This window comes from Castor canadensis, chromosome 3, assembly GCF_047511655.1.
Source record: "Castor canadensis chromosome 3, mCasCan1.hap1v2, whole genome shotgun sequence".
Taxonomy (NCBI): Eukaryota; Metazoa; Chordata; class Mammalia; order Rodentia; family Castoridae; genus Castor; species Castor canadensis.
The window spans coordinates 43,936,725-43,955,730 of record NC_133388.1 but is presented as its reverse complement, the minus strand read 5'-3'; the positions used below and the strand labels follow the sequence as shown (position 1 = coordinate 43,955,730).

Here is a 19,006-nt window from a genome sequence, read left to right as displayed (position 1 = left end):
ACCTAGGGTGCCTCTAGCTACTGTAAAAAGAAAAAAACTACTCCTAATAATATCAAATACTTGTCTAAAAGTTCTCCCCTAAAAAAAAGCAATGGCATTAGGAATCAGTTTACTAAAACCTTTGTGACAACACTATCCCCTCTCCCTATTCTGAGGACTGAACCCTGGGCCTTGCATATGCTAGGCAAGTGCTCTCTCTACCTCTTGAGCCATAGCCCCAACCCTTTTGTTGTTATTTTGTCTTTGAGGTAGGGTCTTGCCACTACCTTTGCCCAGGCTAGCCTCAAACTTGAAATCCTCCTGCCTCCTTCTCCTGAGTAATTGGGATTACAAGTGTATACCACCACACCTACCATTGTGGCAACACTTTCTTTAAAAAGACTGTAGAAAACAAAATTAGCTCCTGTTTCTGGCTGTGCTCAGAAGATATAAGATGGTGGTGTTGATTTAATTGGTTAACAATGTTGTGTATAACTCATGCATCTTCCTGACCACATTACCTTAGGAAAAACAATAAAGACATGAGTGTAAATGGGTGTGGTAGCACAAGTGGATATTTGGGAGGCTGAGGCAGGAGAATCAAGAGTTCAGAACCAGCCTGGGATACATAAGGAGACCTAGTCTCAAAAGACAAACTAAAAACCAAAACCAAAAAAAAAGACATGAGTATAGAAGTGGTAAGGCATCTGTCCTAAACATGTGAACCTCTTCGCAGCAAATTGGTTTTCTGGGGTCTCTGCTCTTTCCTGAGCTTTAAATGTCTTCCTTGGCAAATTTCTTACTCTTCCTGGTAAAAGTGGTGGTGCTATTCATAACTGTCATTATCAATTATTGTTACATTTATTCTGTATCCTTTTACGACTATATATATTTATATGTTAGCTGAATGGAGGAATTTCTACTTCTTATTTCATACTTTCAGTGCTTACTGAGTACTGCTTATGTGTCAGGAATTGTTCTAGGTTCTTGGAATGATGGTTGAACAAAACAGATAAAAGTTCCTACCTTCCCAGTACTTACATTGTAGTGTAAGTGTGGGTTGGTGGACTAGAAAATAGACAAGCAAGTTTTATATATATATATATATATACACATACATACACTTACAGATGAGTAAGTGCTTCTGGTAAAATAGAGCAGGGAAAGAGGATCAGGAGTGGTAAGGGAATCTCCTTAATGAGGAGTTGAGACTAAAAGCATTGTAGATATCTGAAGGAATAGTAGTCCAGAAGGAAAAAACTAATGTGGAGGCCCTGAGGAGGGAGTATGCCTGAAGTATTTGAAGAACAGCAAGGTGACCAATTTGTTTAGAGCAGAGTAAGCACAGGGAGAGGTGGTAAATGACATCAAAGAGGTAAGGGAGACAGTTCAAGGAGGCACAGAGGGCAACTGGAAGGACTTTGGCTTTTACTCTAAATAAGGCAAAAAAACATTTTAAGAAAAGGAATCATATATATGACTGGAGTTTCCTGAAGTGCATATCCATATAATCACAGTAAATCCCAAAAAAATGCCTTATTCATAGTACTGGTATTGTTATTTATGCTGCTTAATTGTGTTCTATAAGATCACAGGACATTGATAAAGGAAAAAACTCAAGGACTTCCAGAAAAGAATGTTGAAGGGGCAGTCAGCTCTCCTTTGCCTGAAGTCAAAGTCAAACTGCTGAGAACACAAAGATGCAGTTTCCTGCCCCATGAGGCTTAACAGTTGTAGAGGAAGGTGAAGATAGCCAGATAACTAGAGTGGTCACTTACATTATACTGGTGAAGAGCAGTTTTGGAGGTAGAAAACCAAAACAACAGAAAGAAAATATGGTTTGAGTTGAATCTCAAAAGTTTCTCACATAAATTTACTAAGTCATGTATTGGAAAGAGTACCCCAGGCAGAGAGTAGACTGAGCAAGCCAGAAAGGAATAAAGTACTGTGATGTCTTTGAGTAAACTGTAATGTGGTTGAAGACCATGGGTAAATGATAAGAGATGGAAGGAAAATAGAGAAGGGATGGCTTCCTTTTAAAATAAATAGACTGTCCTTTGGTGGGGGGGGTAGATTGGGGTTTGAACTCAGGGCTTCACTCTTGGTTAGGCATACCTTGAGCCATACCCCAGCCCTTTTCCTTTAGTTATTTTTCAAATAGAGTCTCACATTTTTTGCCCCAGGAAGACTTAACCACATTCCTCCTACTTAACAGTGCCCATGTAATTGAGAAGAAAGGCACGTACCATAGCACCCAGCTTTTCTGTTGAGATGGGGTCTTAATAACTTTTTGCCCAGGCTGACCTTGAACCACTGTCCTCATGATCTCCACCTCCCAAATAGCTGGCTCACAGTTGTGAGCCACCACACCTACCCTGTAAGATTTTAAGCAAGACATAATACCAAATTTTCTGTTTTGGAGAATACTTAGGATGATAATTTAAAAGAGATATAACAGCAGAGTAACAATGGTTAGTTGCAATTATCAGTATTTCCCAAACCTCACAGTGTATCATACGCATCTTGGGAGTTTTTAAAAACCCAAATTTGGTGGCTGTGCCTCAGACCTACTGAATCAGAATTTACGAAGATGGACCCACATATTTGAAATATGTAATATTCTCAAGTAATTATGAGACAGACCAACATTTTGGAATACAGCATTAAGTGTTTAATATCAAGTGGGGTCATCTAAGTTCCCCAAGTGCTGTTTTTCTTATCACTATATTCCTCGTCCTAGGCACTTGATATATTCTCAGTAAATGTTTCTTAAAGAAACAATTAATGTTATTATGAGGTTCAAAGAGGTCACTCATCTAGTTTTTTGTTTTTCTAAATGAGCTACTAACATGGAAAACAGCACCATGTCTGATATACATGATAAGTGCTCAATAAATATAGAGGGAGAAAATTTTCTTTTCATTCAAGGTACCTCTTGCTTTAATTATCTTGTGCCTGTCCAAATCTCCTGAAGTGGGCATGCAGATAGGTTTTATGTCATGGGTCCTTACCATATTAAGAGTATTCAATAAGGGTTGGCATTGTAGTATGTGCCTATAATCACAGCACTTGGGAGGTAGAGGCAGGAGGAGTGCAAATTCAAGGCCAGCCTGGACTACATAGCGAGTTCCAGGCCAGCCTGGAAAAGATGGTTTAAAAATTGGTTGAACAAAATTGTGTAAGAAATACCCAGAATAGATGAGAAGTTAGCATGTTAAAATCAGAAGTAAAAAAGCAGCATTGGAAAGGATTAACCTTTAAAATGACTTGAACAGCATAGTATTTAGAGAAAAATATAAACTAAACTAAGAGGAAAAGAATTAACTTACAATATGAGAAATGGTTTATGTTTATAAAAGCAGAATCAAAATCCATTGCAGATTGTGAAATGTAGAGAACTGTATGTAAGAAGTATATCTTAAATGTCAAACTTGCACCAGATTGTCAAGCTGGATGGTGCAAAAAATCTAGCTTCCCAAGTATGTAAGAGTATTTAGTCAGGTTAGTAAACAGTTGTGTGCAAACAGCAACAGAAGCTCAGTCCGTCATAGGAAAAGAACAGTAATTGGATTCTCTTATGAAAATATGAGGTGGTGTTATATTAAGTGTTGATTGTGTTATAGTTTTTGTTGGCTTGTTTTGTGATGTTTTTGTTTTTTCAAAACTCTTCCAAGTGTGCTGTGAACACCAAACCAAGAACTTGGTAAATCCTCCTTTTGTTTTCTCAAGGACAATGATGCAATTAAAAACCTCCAGGGTTACCTTTCAGTGTTTAGAGGACAGACCCCTTCTTGCTTAAAATCCGGTTAGTCTTCAGGAGTCACCTCACCTGAGGAGAATCATTATTATATAATGCCCATTACCTTAAGCTGTAGGTCTAAAATGTTTTTAATATTTAAAAAAAGAAAACTTCAGCCTCTATTCTCTAAGTTGTCTTAATATAAAATAGAAGAACTTTGAGTGTAAACAAAATAATCATGTTGCTATGACTATCAGACTGATGGTGGACAAATAAAATACAAACGGTAGTGAACTGGGCTGTTTAAATAGCTGCTCTGTACAGATAAAGTCTAGTGGGAGTATGTAGGATAGATTGAATTACCAACCCACAAGTGGCTGGCCATTACCCATTTAAATTTGTCTTGTTTTGAAGAGCTACTGGACATCAGAGCAGAGAGCATTCAATCATCATTGTAGCACATGCCTTTTATTAGAATTTAGTATTTATAAGCAAGAACCTGGTCATGAATCCCTCTGAATAGCTTAGGGTCATGTCAACCCTTATAACTTCTCCTTTATAGCTTTGGATTTGTGAAGTCAACAAATTTTAAAGTTTATAATAATGGTCTAGACTTAATGATAACTTGCCTTAGTAATTAGAATGAGATTTTTGGTTCTTTTACAGTGTTATGGTTTGAACTCAGAGCCTCACACTTGTTATGCTCCTGCTATACCTCCCAGGTAACTGGGATCACAGGTGCATGCCACACCTGGTTTATTTTGCTGAGATAGGGTCTCCTTAACTTTTTGCCCATGCTGACCTTAAACCATGATCCTCCTGTCTCCATCACCCGAGTAGCTGGGATTTCAGATGTGAAGGAGCATAGTCCAGTGTTAACAGTCTGAACTCTAGAATCAGACTGCTTAAGTTGGAATACAGTTTCAACCATTTATTAACTGTGTAACCTTGAGTAAGCTATTTAACCAGGGTCCTTATCAGTAACATGGTGATGATAATAAAGATTAAGTAAATTGATAGTGAAAAATATTTAGACCACCACCACATAAAGAGTAAGCACCACAGATTCAGATAAAAATACCAAATAAAGAGGGAGTGTGAAGATTTCCTTGGGCCTGAGACTTTAAGAAACACAAGGCATTTAAAACAGATACAGTTCGCATGTACCAATTTAGCAAAAATTTTTTTTACCAAGTGTGTTATTTGGATAGTCATTTGTCAGTAGCTTATATTTGTATATAGTAGTTCAGAAAAAGGATAAGTCCTGTTTAAGTTGCTTAAAAGATTCTGAGCACATGGACTAATTACAGCATTTAAGTTAACATTCAAGTTTATTATTAGGTCATTGATCATCCAGACAGTAATGTTTCCCAAAGCCATCACTGCCTCTTTACCCACCAACTTAGGAGGGGAAAAACATGAAGAAAACAGCATTTTTTAGGGTCCATCGAGACCCACTCTGCCTCCCCCAGACATTGTCTGGAGCTCTAGTATATGTATAAAACAGATTTTTAAAACTTACTACCCAATTTATTTTAAAATTCAGTTTGAAAACATTTAGAAGTCTGAACAAGGAGGCCATTTTAATGCACCTAAAAAATAAAATTGCATACTGCTGACATTGTAGTGTTTTCATATAACTTCATTGTCTCCTTTTTTTTAAATTGTACACCTCTGAGAAAACCCTGATTCATATATAAGTAGTTACAAGTGATAGTAGTTTCTTAACTCAACTTAAATTTCAAGAGTTCTTAAGCCAAATTGCTATAGATGCTTGAATTGAAATTTTTTATATCAAAGTTCAGTTACTATAACATGTTCACATTTATTAAATTATAAGTCATATACATAAGAAGAGCATGTGCTGAGAACTCTATTACTTGAGAAAATTGCTTCTATGACTGTACCTTTCAGGTTTGTAGATCATTTAGACAGATTGGAGGTAGGCAATCATGTATTTCATTCATGGAATACAGGGAAAATTAAGTGAAATAAATCCCTAATATCCTGCTAAATAGTAAATAAATATTAAGGGTGTTTTTAATGTTTAGTAAATAATTGACTTAACAGGATTGAGTTGAGATAAAGATCAGCTATGTATCTATTTATTTATTTATTATTCTTTTATTCACATATGCATACATTGTTTGGGTCATTTCTCCCCCCTGCCCCCACCCTATCTCTCCTCCCCTCCTCCCCTCCTCGCTCTAATTTTGTTGAAAAGAAGACATAAGCATAATAAGAAAGACAAAGCGTTTTTGCTAGTTGAGTTAAGGATAGCTATACAGAGAGATTCCTAGCATTGCTTCTATGTACAAATGTGTTACAACCCAAGTTGATTCATCTCTAACTGATCTTTACACTGGTTCCTGATCCCCTTCTCATATTGCTGTCACTTTAAGGTTTCTGTATTAGTTCCTCTGGAGTGGGGATATCAAACGCTTTCATGTTTTGGGTTTCCTACCTATCCCCATACCTCCTTTGTGTGCTGCCCCCTTGTCATGTGACCCAAGTTCAACAACATTGCTGTATTTGCCCTAGATCTAAAGTCTGCATATGAGGGAGAACATACGAATTTTGGTCTTCTGAGCCTGGCTAACCTCGCTCAGAATGATGTTCTCCAGTTCCATCCATTTACTTGCGAATGATAAGATTTCATTCTTCATGGCTGAGTAAAATTCCATTGTGTATAAATGTATGTTTTTCTTGATCCATTCATCAGTATTGGGGCATCTTGGTTGTTTCCATAACTTGGCTACTGTGAATAGCGCTGCAATAAACATGGGTGTACAGGTGCCTCTGGAGTAACCTGTGTCACATTCCTTTGGGTATATCCCCAGGAGTGGGATTACTGGATCATATGGCAGATCTATGTTTAGATTTTTAAGAAGCCTCCAAATTTTTTTTCCAGAGTGGTTGCACTAGCTTGCATTCCCACCAGCAGTGTACGAGGGTTCCTTTTTCTCCACATCCTCGTCAACACCTGTTGGTGGTGGTGTTTTTGATGATGGCTATTCTAATGGTTGAGGTGGAATCTTAGTGTGGTTTTGATTTGCATTTGCTTTATGGCTAGAGATGGTGAGCATTTTTTCATGTGTTTTTTGCCCATTTGAATTTCTTCTTTTGAGAAAGTTCTATTTAGTTCAGTTGCCCATTTCTTTATTGGTTCATTGATTTGGGGAGAGTTTAGTTTCTTAAGTTCCCTGTATATTCTTGTTATCATTCTCAGCTATGTATTTAAAGTAAAGGCAGCATTCCACATTAAGAGAGAAAACTGGAAGAGCAAAAATTTAGAATACTTGTGTTCAAATCCTATTTGCTACAGTATTGCTGTTTTTAACCTGAGGAATCCCAGCAACCTATTTATAAGTTGTTATGGGAAAGATAAGCATCTAGTACAGGGTAGTGTTTGGAACATAATAGGCTCTAATAAACAGTAGCTATTAAAGAAGCAGCTAAGACCAGAACCAGGTCTACCCTGGTAAGAGGAATAGATGTTGCTAGGTAGTTAAACAAAAAACATCTTTGCTTGGTAGGACTTACCAAAATCCAACTGAATGTACTTTTGGTAGAGTTTCCTAAGGATGTATCATTGTACCAGCTTCTTGGGAGGCAGAGGCAGCAAATTCAAAGTTAGTCTAGGCAGAAGGTAGGGAGAGCCTGTCTCAAAAACAAAAGGGCTAGGGGTGTTGCTCAAGTGGTCTAGCATGCCAGGCCCTGGGATCAATCCCCAGTACTGTGGAGGGTGGGGGAGGCTAATAAGCTGTATCTTTGTATTGTATTCCAATTAATCTTTGCTACATACTTGGTATTTTTCTGTATTTTTTTTCCCTCGACAACTCTGCATTTATTTGGTACCCATTATGCCAGTATTGGATAAACAGTAACTAAGAAAGTAGGCAACCTGAAAACAATAGTTTACTATAGTTTCTAATATAAAATCTTATAGTTTGTGGTAAGGGAGAAGGTTGGAAAATACTGAGTCAAAAGAAAGTTGCATCAAAAACCAGTATATAAAGCCAGGATGATGGTGCACACCTACAATTCCAGCACTCAGAAGGCTGAGGCACAAACAAGGATCACAAGTTTGAAGCCAGCCAGGGCAACTTAGGAAGACCCTGTCTAAACCAAAAAAAAAAAAAAGTAGCTATAACTGTTGTACCTACTTAACAATTCTTGTTTTCAAGTTATTACATACAACTTTAACTAGTTTCTCCAAACTTAATCATGGCTTCTCCATGTTGAAACTACTTTTGAACAACTCCAAAGCCCAGCCTGAGATATCAGGCTACTTTAAGTTTTGGGCCAAAATAAAAGCATCCTTTCTAATTTGACATGCTAGGGAAGAGGAAACACCTGCGTGGCACAAGTTTAAAGACTGACCTTGTATCTCTTGTAAGAGTTCTTTATATTTGCAGTAACCTAAAATTTGTATAGCTATCTTGTATAAAAACATGTTCATCTAGTAAGCAAACGTCAGATAGTTTAATTTCATGGCATCTTCTAATCTTCTGTGGAAAACAAAAAATATGAAATTAGTTTTATTGAAGCTAACCTATATATATCACATGTCTCTTTTCTTCCTCTTTTTCTGTGTTTTGTTAAGTAGGATAAGTTCTGAACGTCGAAAAGAGAAGTCTAGAGATGCAGCCAGATCTCGGCGAAGCAAGGAGTCTGAAGTGTTTTACGAGCTGGCTCATCAGCTGCCACTTCCACATAATGTGAGCTCACATCTTGATAAGGCTTCTGTTATGAGGCTGACCATCAGTTATTTGCGTGTCAGGAAACTTCTAGATGCTGGTAAGTTGTTCTACAAAGGCATAATAGGCCTGAAATTAGAAGTAATTACAAATTATTTTTTGCAGATGGTCACAATGCTTTGATTTTTTATAACTAATTATGTTGTGATATGTATACTTGAAAATTTTTTTCAATAATCTTTACTATTTTTATCAAGCTTCATTATTTTTCCTAATCAGTTAGTTACTCTTGGAAACAATCCTCTTTGCATTATAAGATATTTTGTTTTATCCTCTTCAGCATACTGTCAGTTCTTCAATATGACATTCTTTTTATTGCCTGGTTTTAAAGTTTCAGAAATTTTTAATGTAGTGGTTTTTCTTTTTTCTTGCTACTCCTATCTTCCTTTTTTCAATGGTTTACCTAGCTGCATTATTTTAAATAATTATGAAAAGAAGCTGACAAACTATAATTTTAGTCTTCACCTTTACTCTTCTGTATGTTACAATAAAAATGGGGAATATTTGAAATATACGGGAAAAAATAGATGCTGTAGATATTAAAAAAAAGTATCTAGGAAAATTTCTAAAAACATGTAAATATTACATCCTTTAAGTATAACTTTTATTTTCCTTCTCTTATGCCTTTTTTAGGTGATCTGGATATTGAAGATGAAATGAAGGCACAGATGAACTGCTTTTATTTGAAAGCCCTGGATGGCTTTGTTATGGTGCTCACAGATGATGGCGACATGATTTACATTTCTGATAACGTGAACAAATACATGGGCTTAACTCAGGTAAAATGCGTACATGTTAAGAGCCCTTCTGGATGTTTTATGATTTTATGATGTAGATCTAATTTTTTAAAATATGTTTACAGTTTGAACTAACTGGACACAGTGTGTTTGATTTTACTCATCCGTGTGACCATGAGGAAATGAGAGAAATGCTTACACACAGAAATGGTGAGAAGAAAAGTCTATTGTTTGATTTAATGTGACAGGTAGTTTTACTTAATCAGATATTGTTACTAATTTTTAAATTTTGCTACTGTACTAATTTAAGGGAAAACTGTTATTTCACATTTAATAAAATGGTAAGACTATTTGTTAAACCTTACTGTTTTAGGAATTACAGAAGTACCACCTAAATTTTTAAAAAATCCACATAATTTCATAAATAATTAACATACACACACGAGTAGATAAAGTGGAAAAGTAAATAAAAATCAAGATCAAGAGAGTTATATAAGTTAAAATGCAGCATTAAGGCATGAAGAAGTCGTAAGTGACAGGTCAGAGGACTTTTAAAGTTATCAAGGCCAAAGGAAAAATTTTCGGAGCACAGTAACCACTTTGATTTGTCAGGACATTTTAAGTAACTTGAGACTGTTGCTAGACTATAAAGCATTGCATGTATGAGTGCTCACACATTAACGAAAGCAGTAAGACCTGTAATTCGTAGAAATGATTTGTTACAAATAATAAAATATTCCAAGATTTTCTTTAAAGTACCCTTTGAATTATAAAAACTTAACTTTTTTTCACATTTGTGCCTTCTTTTATGACTAAAAGTTACCGCAGTAAAGATTTGTAATTATACTTTGCAGTATCTTTAGCTGTTCTTCAGTTTAAGTGAATAATTCTATATGAAACATCCAAGTTTATAGTACTTTTAGAATAATTTTCATCTCATAATACTAATATCTAACATCTGTTGAGAGGATACTGTTGCTAGGACACTGGTCTCTGCATTTTATAGCCTTTATTTCTCACAACAACCCTGTGAAAGTTACTGTTACAGTTTCAATTTTACTGAAGAAACTGAGGCACAAAGTTACTGAGTAACTTGATTCACATTACTTGGTTAGCAAATGGCATGACCACATAGCTTGGGTTGAACTTGGGTAAGAGCCCATACTTGTTAGCACTTCAAAGGTTTTTTGTTTGTGAGTGTGTATGGGGTTTATGAGTTCTCATTCCATTCTATTGCTTTTTTTTTTTACCATCAGTAGGAGTCTTCTCTTGCATTTTAATTTCATGTTGTATTTTTACTGTGAAATTGGAAAGCAAATGCATACTTTTTCGAGTTCTGTATAAAGAATGAGTAAAATACGCACTGAGCAAGGACCTAAGTGGGTTGTCAATGAGTTGGATGTATGTGTCCTGGTGCTTAGACTTGAGGTTTGTATTGACTGCTCAGTGCTTCCCTGAGGCCAAACTGTAAATGGATGGATAGTAAGAAGTCTTGTTTTAATTTGGTGATGATGTTAATTTGTTACTGTAAAGCAGATGTAGTCTGCTTAATATGATTTAAAGTATGTTTGGAACCAAATGTACTTTTTTAAAGCATACAAATATTTTAAAAAATAATTCCTAATATAGCTTATGAATTTTTAATGTTTTTTGGAGAAACTAAAAAAGTGCAGATTTTTGCTTTTAGAAATGAGAAACTTTTACAAAACTTTTTTTTTTTTTTCTTTTGGTGGGACTAGGGTTTGAACTCGGCATTGTACTTGCAAAGCAGGTGCTCTACCACATGAGCCATGTCTCCCGTCCATTTTGCTCTGGTTATTTTGAAGATGGGTTCTCGAGGACTTTTTGCCTAGGCTGGCCTCAAACCTCAATCCTCCTGATCTCAGCCTCCCAAGTAGCTAGGATTGCAGATGTGAGCCACAGGCGCCCAGATAAAACATCACCTTAATGATACAATAAGAGCCAGTGGTATGTTTACACAAATAGTCCTATTATTCTTTCATTTAACTTCTAAAAAGATGCTTTATAATTCATAAATAAATTAGTATAAAATATGGCTTTTTAGGGAGTTAAACATTTTAGTTCTTTAAAAATTTTTTTTAAATTAGGACTAGTACCTTTCAGTTACTTTGGTTTTGATGTCTATGTGCATGCCTCCAAAGGCCTTGAGTTTCCAAACGTCTATTTAATTCAATCTTAGATTCTGACATACTAAAAATACTTCAAGGAGTTCACATATGGATCTCTGCTGTCACCAGCCCACCCTTCACCTGTAGGCCTATATCAACACCAAGACCAGTATGATTCTTGTGGTATCATTTTGAAATTCACTCTTGATGTTTTAGGAAGGACGAATTCAGTTCTTATTTAAGTAAATCCAACTAACTAGTACTATCCCAGATTCCCCAGTTCTGTTGTTAAATATATGAACCAGAATGCATCTTCCTCAAGAGTTGAGCATTTCTAGCTAACTATGCCTAAATTTAAACTTATTTTTGTTTCTTTTACATTTGACAATGTTCTTTCAATATTCTAACCTTAAAATTTCCAGATCTTGTTTTTATTTCCCTCCCTTTACTTATATTAGTTTTCTATATAGTATTTATATATACTTTTATATTTAGTATTATAGATTCTACTTCTTCATTTTTCTTTTTACTCCCTTCGTTCCACTCCTACCACTGCTACTGACTCAGCCCTCATTATAATCACTGTATTCAAATTTTAACATTAATTGCTGCCAAGTTAGTTTCCTTCAGTTTCTAACTGTACTTCCCACCTCAGAATTTTTCTAAAGCACCATATTATATATTTAGGCTAAACTCCTCATTTGGGCATTCAAGGCCCTCTACTGTAATAACCCTTCCTTCTAATTTTGTCTTATTATTCTTCTATATGCACTTAATACTACAGACAACTGTACTATCTACTTTTTCCTAAACGTGCTGGTTTTTCTACCTCTGTGCTTTTCAGTCTCTTACTTCTGCTGGAATACCCTTCTGACCCATCTCTACTTACTGAAATTCTAATGTATCATTTTGTGACTAGGCCTTCTTGATTATCCCTAACTAGGAGTCATCTTCTAATCTGTTTTTAAAGCATTCTTACAAGTCTTGAGTACTTACTCTCCTCTGTATTATTGCTGTTGACCTTACTCATCTACTACCTGTTCAACTTCTTCAGGAAAGGCAATGTGGATAATCATTCATCTTTGTGTCACCTCCAAGATAATGTCCAGGTCCTGAAAAATGAATATTTTTGGATTTGTCTTGAGCCAGATTAAGCAGTAAAGAAGATAAGAAATCAAGATGCTATTTACTTAGTCCAACTGAGTGTAATCCCATTTTAGTTAGAAGGTTTGGAATGGAACTAAATAGACTTGAATTTATTTATAACTTTGCTTTGTCTATAACTTTGTGCTGGAGATGAAACTTGGGATCTCAAACATGCTAGGCAAGAGCTCTACCACTGAGTTAACATCCCTGACCCCTGTTTCTGTAACTTTTGATTGGTGGTTGTTTATAGCAGGGTCTTACTATCTAATTCAGGCTGTCCTGGAACTCACAATCTTCTTGCCTCAGCCTCTCAACGGCTGGGATTATAGGCCTATGCCACCATGCTGGTTTATTTCTATAACTTTTGATAAATCATCCAATCTGGGGGTTTTTCCCCTCATAATAACCAAGTACAAACACTTTCCTATCTGCTTTACAGGAGGATTTAAGGAAAAGTCATATATGTAAAAATGCCATTTACTACTAAAAAAAAAGTTGCAATTTTAAAAATTCTATAAATACACTACTGCTTGTTATAAATTGAACTGTGCTTGTTATAAATTGAACTGACATTTGATAAAGAACAGGAAGAGTTTGCTTAAGTTTTTTTTGCGGGGGAGGGTGGTGGTTAATGCTTGGACATTGAAAACATTGGGCAAAGTCATACCGGTTTCCATATTTCCTTGTAGTTTGACCAATTTACTGTTATCTCACATATGGATTCTTCTCTTCTCCCACCAATTAAGTAATCATTGCAGTCTCATAAACACTGTGTGGATAAAAGGGGTATGAATCACTATAAATTCTGAGGCTTTTTAATTAAACAACACGGTGCTGGGTACTTTACTACTCTTACTGTAATAAATTTGTATACTTAGGTATGTTCTAAAGCTTTATCTCATGCTTTTATTAGGCCCAGTGAAAAAAGGAAAAGAACAAAATACACAGCGGAGCTTTTTCCTCAGAATGAAGTGCACCCTAACTAGCCGGGGGAGAACTATGAACATAAAGTCTGCGACGTGGAAGGTAAGAATGCTTTAGAATTGTGAGGAAAGGGGCTGAGCAAGATGGTACACACCTGTAATCCCAGCTGCTTAGTAGGTAGAGATCAGGAGGATCATGGTTCAAGGCAAGCTCTAGGAAAACAGGTTGCTGAAATCCCCATCTCAACTAATAAGCTGGCGGGTATGGTGACACAGGGGGTATAGAGAGAGGAAGCTCATGGTCTGAGGCCAGCCCCAGACAAAAGCTTTAGAACTCTGAAAAATAAAGCAGAAAGGACTAGGGGAGTGACTCAAGTGGTAGAGCGCCTATCTAACAAGCACAGGGCCCTGAGTTCAAACCCCATTTCTGTCAAAAAACAAAAAGAATTGTGAGGTAAAAGAGCGCCTATCTAACAAGCACAGGGCCCTGAGTTCAAACCCCATTTCTGTCAAAAAACAAAAAGAATTGTGAGGTAAAGCTTACAGTCTTTCCCTGTTTGCAGGTTTAACAGTCGTACCTTCAGCTGATTTATGTGTGATCTCCAGAATTCAAAAAGTGTACTGATTTGCCAGTTTGAGATGCCAACTTGAATTATGGTTGACTTTGTCAGCCACCCAGTATTTGAATACTGATGTTTAATTTCCTATTTATCAAGGTTTTGTTTTTGAGGGGGTGGATGGGGCAGCACGGAGGTTTGAACTCATGGCCTCACACTTGCTAGGCAGGTGCTCTTACTGCTTGAGCTACTGCCCTAGCCCCCTAATTTTCTATTTATCATTGTATCATTTCTTTGCTCAGTGTTCAGACATAGTCATCAGAGCAAAATAATCACAAAACACCTACAGTGACCATATGAATGAAAAAGCAGCCCAAACTTATGCAAGGGGGATTAAAACCAAACAAAACAGTAATCTGTGAAATCAAGGAAGTAACGGTGTCCTAGGGGGAAACATTTATTGATTTTTCAAAACTAAACTTAGTCTACTAATGAAAGTAAACGTTATCAAAGCTTGCCATGTCAGACTTAAGTATTGGTCTCTACATTTTGTTCTGTTCTAGCATTGAAACAAAAAAAACAAGCCCAGTGCCGGTGGCTCACGCCTATAATCCTAGCTACTCAAGAGATAGAGATCAGGAGGATTGTGGTTCGAAGCCAGCCTGGGCAAACAGTTCAAGAGATCCTGTCTTGAAAAAACCCATCACAAAGAAGGGCTGATGGAGTGGCTCAAGGTGTGGGCCCTGAGTTCAAATCCCAGTACAATAATAATAATAGCTGCTTTTCTTGTTCATACACAGGTACTTCACTGCACAGGCCATATTCATGTATATGATACCAACAGTAACCAACCTCAGTGTGGGTATAAGAAACCACCCATGACATGCTTGGTGCTGATTTGTGAACCCATTCCTCATCCATCAAATATCGAAATTCCTTTAGATAGTAAGACTTTTCTTAGTCGACACAGTTTGGATATGAAATTTTCTTACTGTGATGAAAGGTAAATAAGTTGTAAAGTATAATTTGAAATTTTTAATTTATCTACAGCTTTTTAAAATATGCACTAAAGACTCCATGGTAGATTGTATGTATTCACTGAGTTAACTAAAATGATACATGTTGGAACCCAAAAATATTAACTTTGTAAATTTAATTCAGCCACATTTATTGAATACTCTGCCAGGTGCTATACAAAAGCTATTATGATGAGGTTGTTTTACTTTAGGAAATCTTATTTAAAGTGAGAAAGTAAATTTCAAAGACATACTATGCATGGAGACTGGATAGCAAAGTTTTTGGTAATCTCTTCAACCTACATATTTTCTCAGAGTCAACTTTGTGGTTTCTATCACCATTTTTCAAATTATTTGGTACTGCTTTTAAGTAACTGCCAACATGGTATTTCTGTTTGGATATTCTTCCATATTATAAACTAAATATTTCTGTTACTGAACTGTACCACTGTTCCCAGACAACATCATGAACTTCTCCTATCATGCTTAACATTGTTAATGCACCATTGAAGATGCATGGCTCTGGTAAAACTTTGGAAGTCATCCTTAACTTTTACCACAGCTATGCTCATTTGATTTCTAAACCTTATGAATTTCTATCTCTTCCTTTTTATCCTTGCCCTCCTATTGAATTCTTCACTTCTTTACTACCTTTGGTCTGAACTGTTACCATAATCTGTTAAGCTGCATTTCTATCAATAGATCTGTGCCCTCTTAATCTTTTACCCAAGTTGCCAAAAAGTCAGATTATGCCATTCTGCTGTTGAAATGCCTCAGTTGCTCCCTACAATATTAGAGGAGGGAAGGACATTTTTATTTACCAAAAGATGTATACTTTAAAAGGCAAGGAAAAACTATCATATACAGCAAAACCTAAACTTCTGAGGATGACAAAGGTGTTTATGATCTGGCCCCTGCCCAGTTCTCCAAATTAATCAGGAGGAGAGGAGACACTCCCCCCACCCCAAAACAAAATCTGGATGTGGCCTCAATATCCTATAACTAGATGGCTCCATGTGCTGTTTTTGTATAATGACTTTGCACATACTTTCCCAACATGCACTGAAGTTGTTTTGTTTTCACCTCCTAGCACATAACTTTTCTTTTTTTTATCATTTTCACATTTACTCACAAATATATACATTGTTTGGACCACAGCTTCCCACCCCCTCCCCAGCACATACCTTTTAAGAGAACCTTTGTGCAACTTTGCTTGTTCCTTCAAGAAGAAACTATACTATTCTTGTATATATCACTGTTGTTTGTTGTCTTGTCTCATTTTTTTACTCTAATGCTGTATAATATAGTGGTTATGCACAGGACCGTAGCCAGAATACAGATTCTGACACCGCTGCCATAATATCCAAATGGAAACATTAGTTCTCTTTGAATGTCAGTTTCTTAATCTTTAATAACATCTACTTGATGTGTAACTTGAAGATACTAGGAACAACTGATTTTAAGCATTTAGCCATAATGCAGATTAGAATCCCTCACTCTTTAGACAAAAGTTGACCAAGCACTGCTTTGAAATCACATAATCTTGCATTTGGTTTTAGTTTGCAGCTATGATACTTAATTGGTGTAAGACCTCACACTCTTTACCTAGATCAGGGTCACACTTCAAAAAGCTATTACTAAACCAGGTGCCAGTGGCTCACACCTGTAATCCTAATTACTCAAGAGGCGCAGAGGTCAGGAGGATCAGTTTGAAGCCAACCCAGGCAAAAAGCAATTCCCTACCTCAAAAAATCCCAACACAAAGAGGACTGGTAGTGTAGCTAAAGTGGTAGAGCACTTGCTTACCAAGTATGAGCCCAGTATTGCCAAAAAAAAAAAAAAAGGAGTTTGTTGAGTGCCTCGTACACTCATCACTGGTGTCAACTTTAAGAAAATAAAGACAGAAAACTAATAACTATTTTATCGTGTTCATTGCTTTCACTTGTGAAGGTACAATGGAACAGAAATGCTCATCCTAATTTTTTTTTAAGCTTGTAAAAAGAAAGTATAGGAGTAGGCTAGAGAGAAAGGAAAGTGATACTGGAAATTATTAGCACAATGATCGTCACAGGAGTTGATAGTAAAAATAACCAGCTTAAAGATCAACTGAGAGAGGCAGACACTCCTTTTGTGGTTAAAGCTCTTTCTAACATAACCCTGGTAACCAAGACATGGAAAACAGATTTCTAACATCAAGAATATCCTACAAACAACTGTTTATTGCACTGAATAATGCCCACTTACAATCATTCAACACATTTATTCGAGCATCTCTGTGTTTCACACTGATGTAGAAATTAAAATCAACAGTTTCTCCCCTTGATGTTGCTTTAAGATCACCAGTTTCCTAGTCCATTAAAAATATTTTCTGAGCCTGTAATCCTAGCTACTTAGGAGGATTAATGTTTTGCCTAGGCAAAACCCGTAGCTGGGTGCAGTGGCAGCAAGAAGAGTAAAATAGAGGATAGGAGTCTAGCCCAGTCTGGGAAAAAAAGTGACACCCTATCTCAAAAATAACCAGAGCAAAAAATGGCTGGAGGCATGGCTCAAGCAGTAGAGTGCCTGCCTAACAAGCACAAAGTGCTGAGTTCAAATTCCAGTACTGCCAAAAAAAAAAAAAAAACCTTTTTGATCAGATTTTCTGGATCCCTTTTCTTTCTGGTACAGATATAAACTAAAGTTAAATTTTATTTTTAACCTTACTTTCTCTCACATGAATGAAATTGACCTTTTAGGTAAATATATGTAGTAGTAGACATACATGATTAAGAAGCATTGATTGACATCTGATTAAATTGAAGCTTCCTAAGACAGTATATATGACCCTCATTGATCTGACTCTCCTGCCTGCTTCTCCAGCATCAACTCCTTATACATGCTCCCCACTAGCCATATCATTTAAGTATTTTAATTCAATAGGAATTTTTATTTAAATATATAAAATATAACAGCAATTAAATTTATATTTAGAGCTGGATACACAACTCAGTGGTAGAGTACTTTCCTAATATGCACAAGCCCTGGGTTCGATTCCCAGCACCCCAAAAAGTAAAAAATACTTTTAAAGCATAAGTTAGACCTGAGATTGAGTTTAAAAATAATATTTTCTTTGTGATTCTGCCATCTAGTGTTGATGTGTAAAGAATTAAGTGGGGTTGGTTTGACTTTTGCTAAATCAGCTTTTGCTTATTTTGCCACTTTTTTGTTGTTGTTTCTGGGGTTTGAACTCAGTCCCTTGCACTTGCTAAGCAGGCATCATACCATTTGAAACACTGTGCCTGCCCTGTTTATTTTGGAATGAACTACGATTTGTATATCTTGCCTTAAAGTATGACAACACAGTGTTACACATATACCTTTATTAGTAAGGATTCCATGCTATGTCCTTTCTGTTATTAGGTGTTTTTGTTTGCTTGTATTTTGAACACAGCACAATATGCTACTTTTTCTTGCATTTCAGTAAGAAAGTCCTTTGAAATCTAAAGGCTGAGCAACCTAAACATTTAACTTCATGTTTTGTTCCCATAAAGACTTTGGAAGAGAATATATTTGTGTAGTGGTATGCTGAGAAAACAGCTTTGTCTTTCTTTTGAAGTGGTTTCTCATGAAGTTTTCCAAACTGAATAGAAAGAATAAGTTCTAGTTTCTATATTAACTGCCAGGAAACCATATGAGCTAACTGGATTAGTTTGCAGCCCATCTTTATTTTGATACTGTGTCAAAAATTCCCATAATTTCATGTAATTAATTGTAGAAACTATGAGTATCTTACATGAAACCATCATAATAATTATTCCTTTAATTCCCATTTAGTGTGGTTACTGTTTGGTTAATGATACTGGAACTCTGTAGTAGATACTGATTCCCAAAAGTGATTCCTTACCAAAGGGCCTAAAAATTATCAGATAAAGAATTTAGTCTTATGGAAAAATGTTACGGATTTAATCTGTATTTTAAAGTAAATGTTAACTAACTTCACAACTTTTATCATGTAATTTAGTAGTACTTCATATCTTTCTA

General features: G+C 36.1%; 1 protein-coding gene across 2 annotated transcripts in view; it reads left to right on the top strand.

The window, feature by feature from the left end:
- The window catches only part of Hif1a (hypoxia inducible factor 1 subunit alpha), a 47,760-nt gene that overhangs the window by 15,270 nt on the left and 13,484 nt on the right, over positions 1-19,006 (top strand). The window contains exons 2-6 of one of the 2 annotated variants that reach the window (XM_020158487.2): positions 8,328-8,518; positions 9,112-9,257; positions 9,341-9,425; positions 13,404-13,516; positions 14,771-14,973. In XM_020158487.2, the coding sequence (XP_020014076.2) occupies positions 8,328-8,518; positions 9,112-9,257; positions 9,341-9,425; positions 13,404-13,516; positions 14,771-14,973 (738 nt within the window). Of the gene's footprint in view, positions 1-8,324; positions 8,519-9,111; positions 9,258-9,340; positions 9,426-13,403; positions 13,517-14,770; positions 14,974-19,006 lie in introns of both variants that reach the window. The other variant, XM_020158486.2, reaches the window with a different exon arrangement.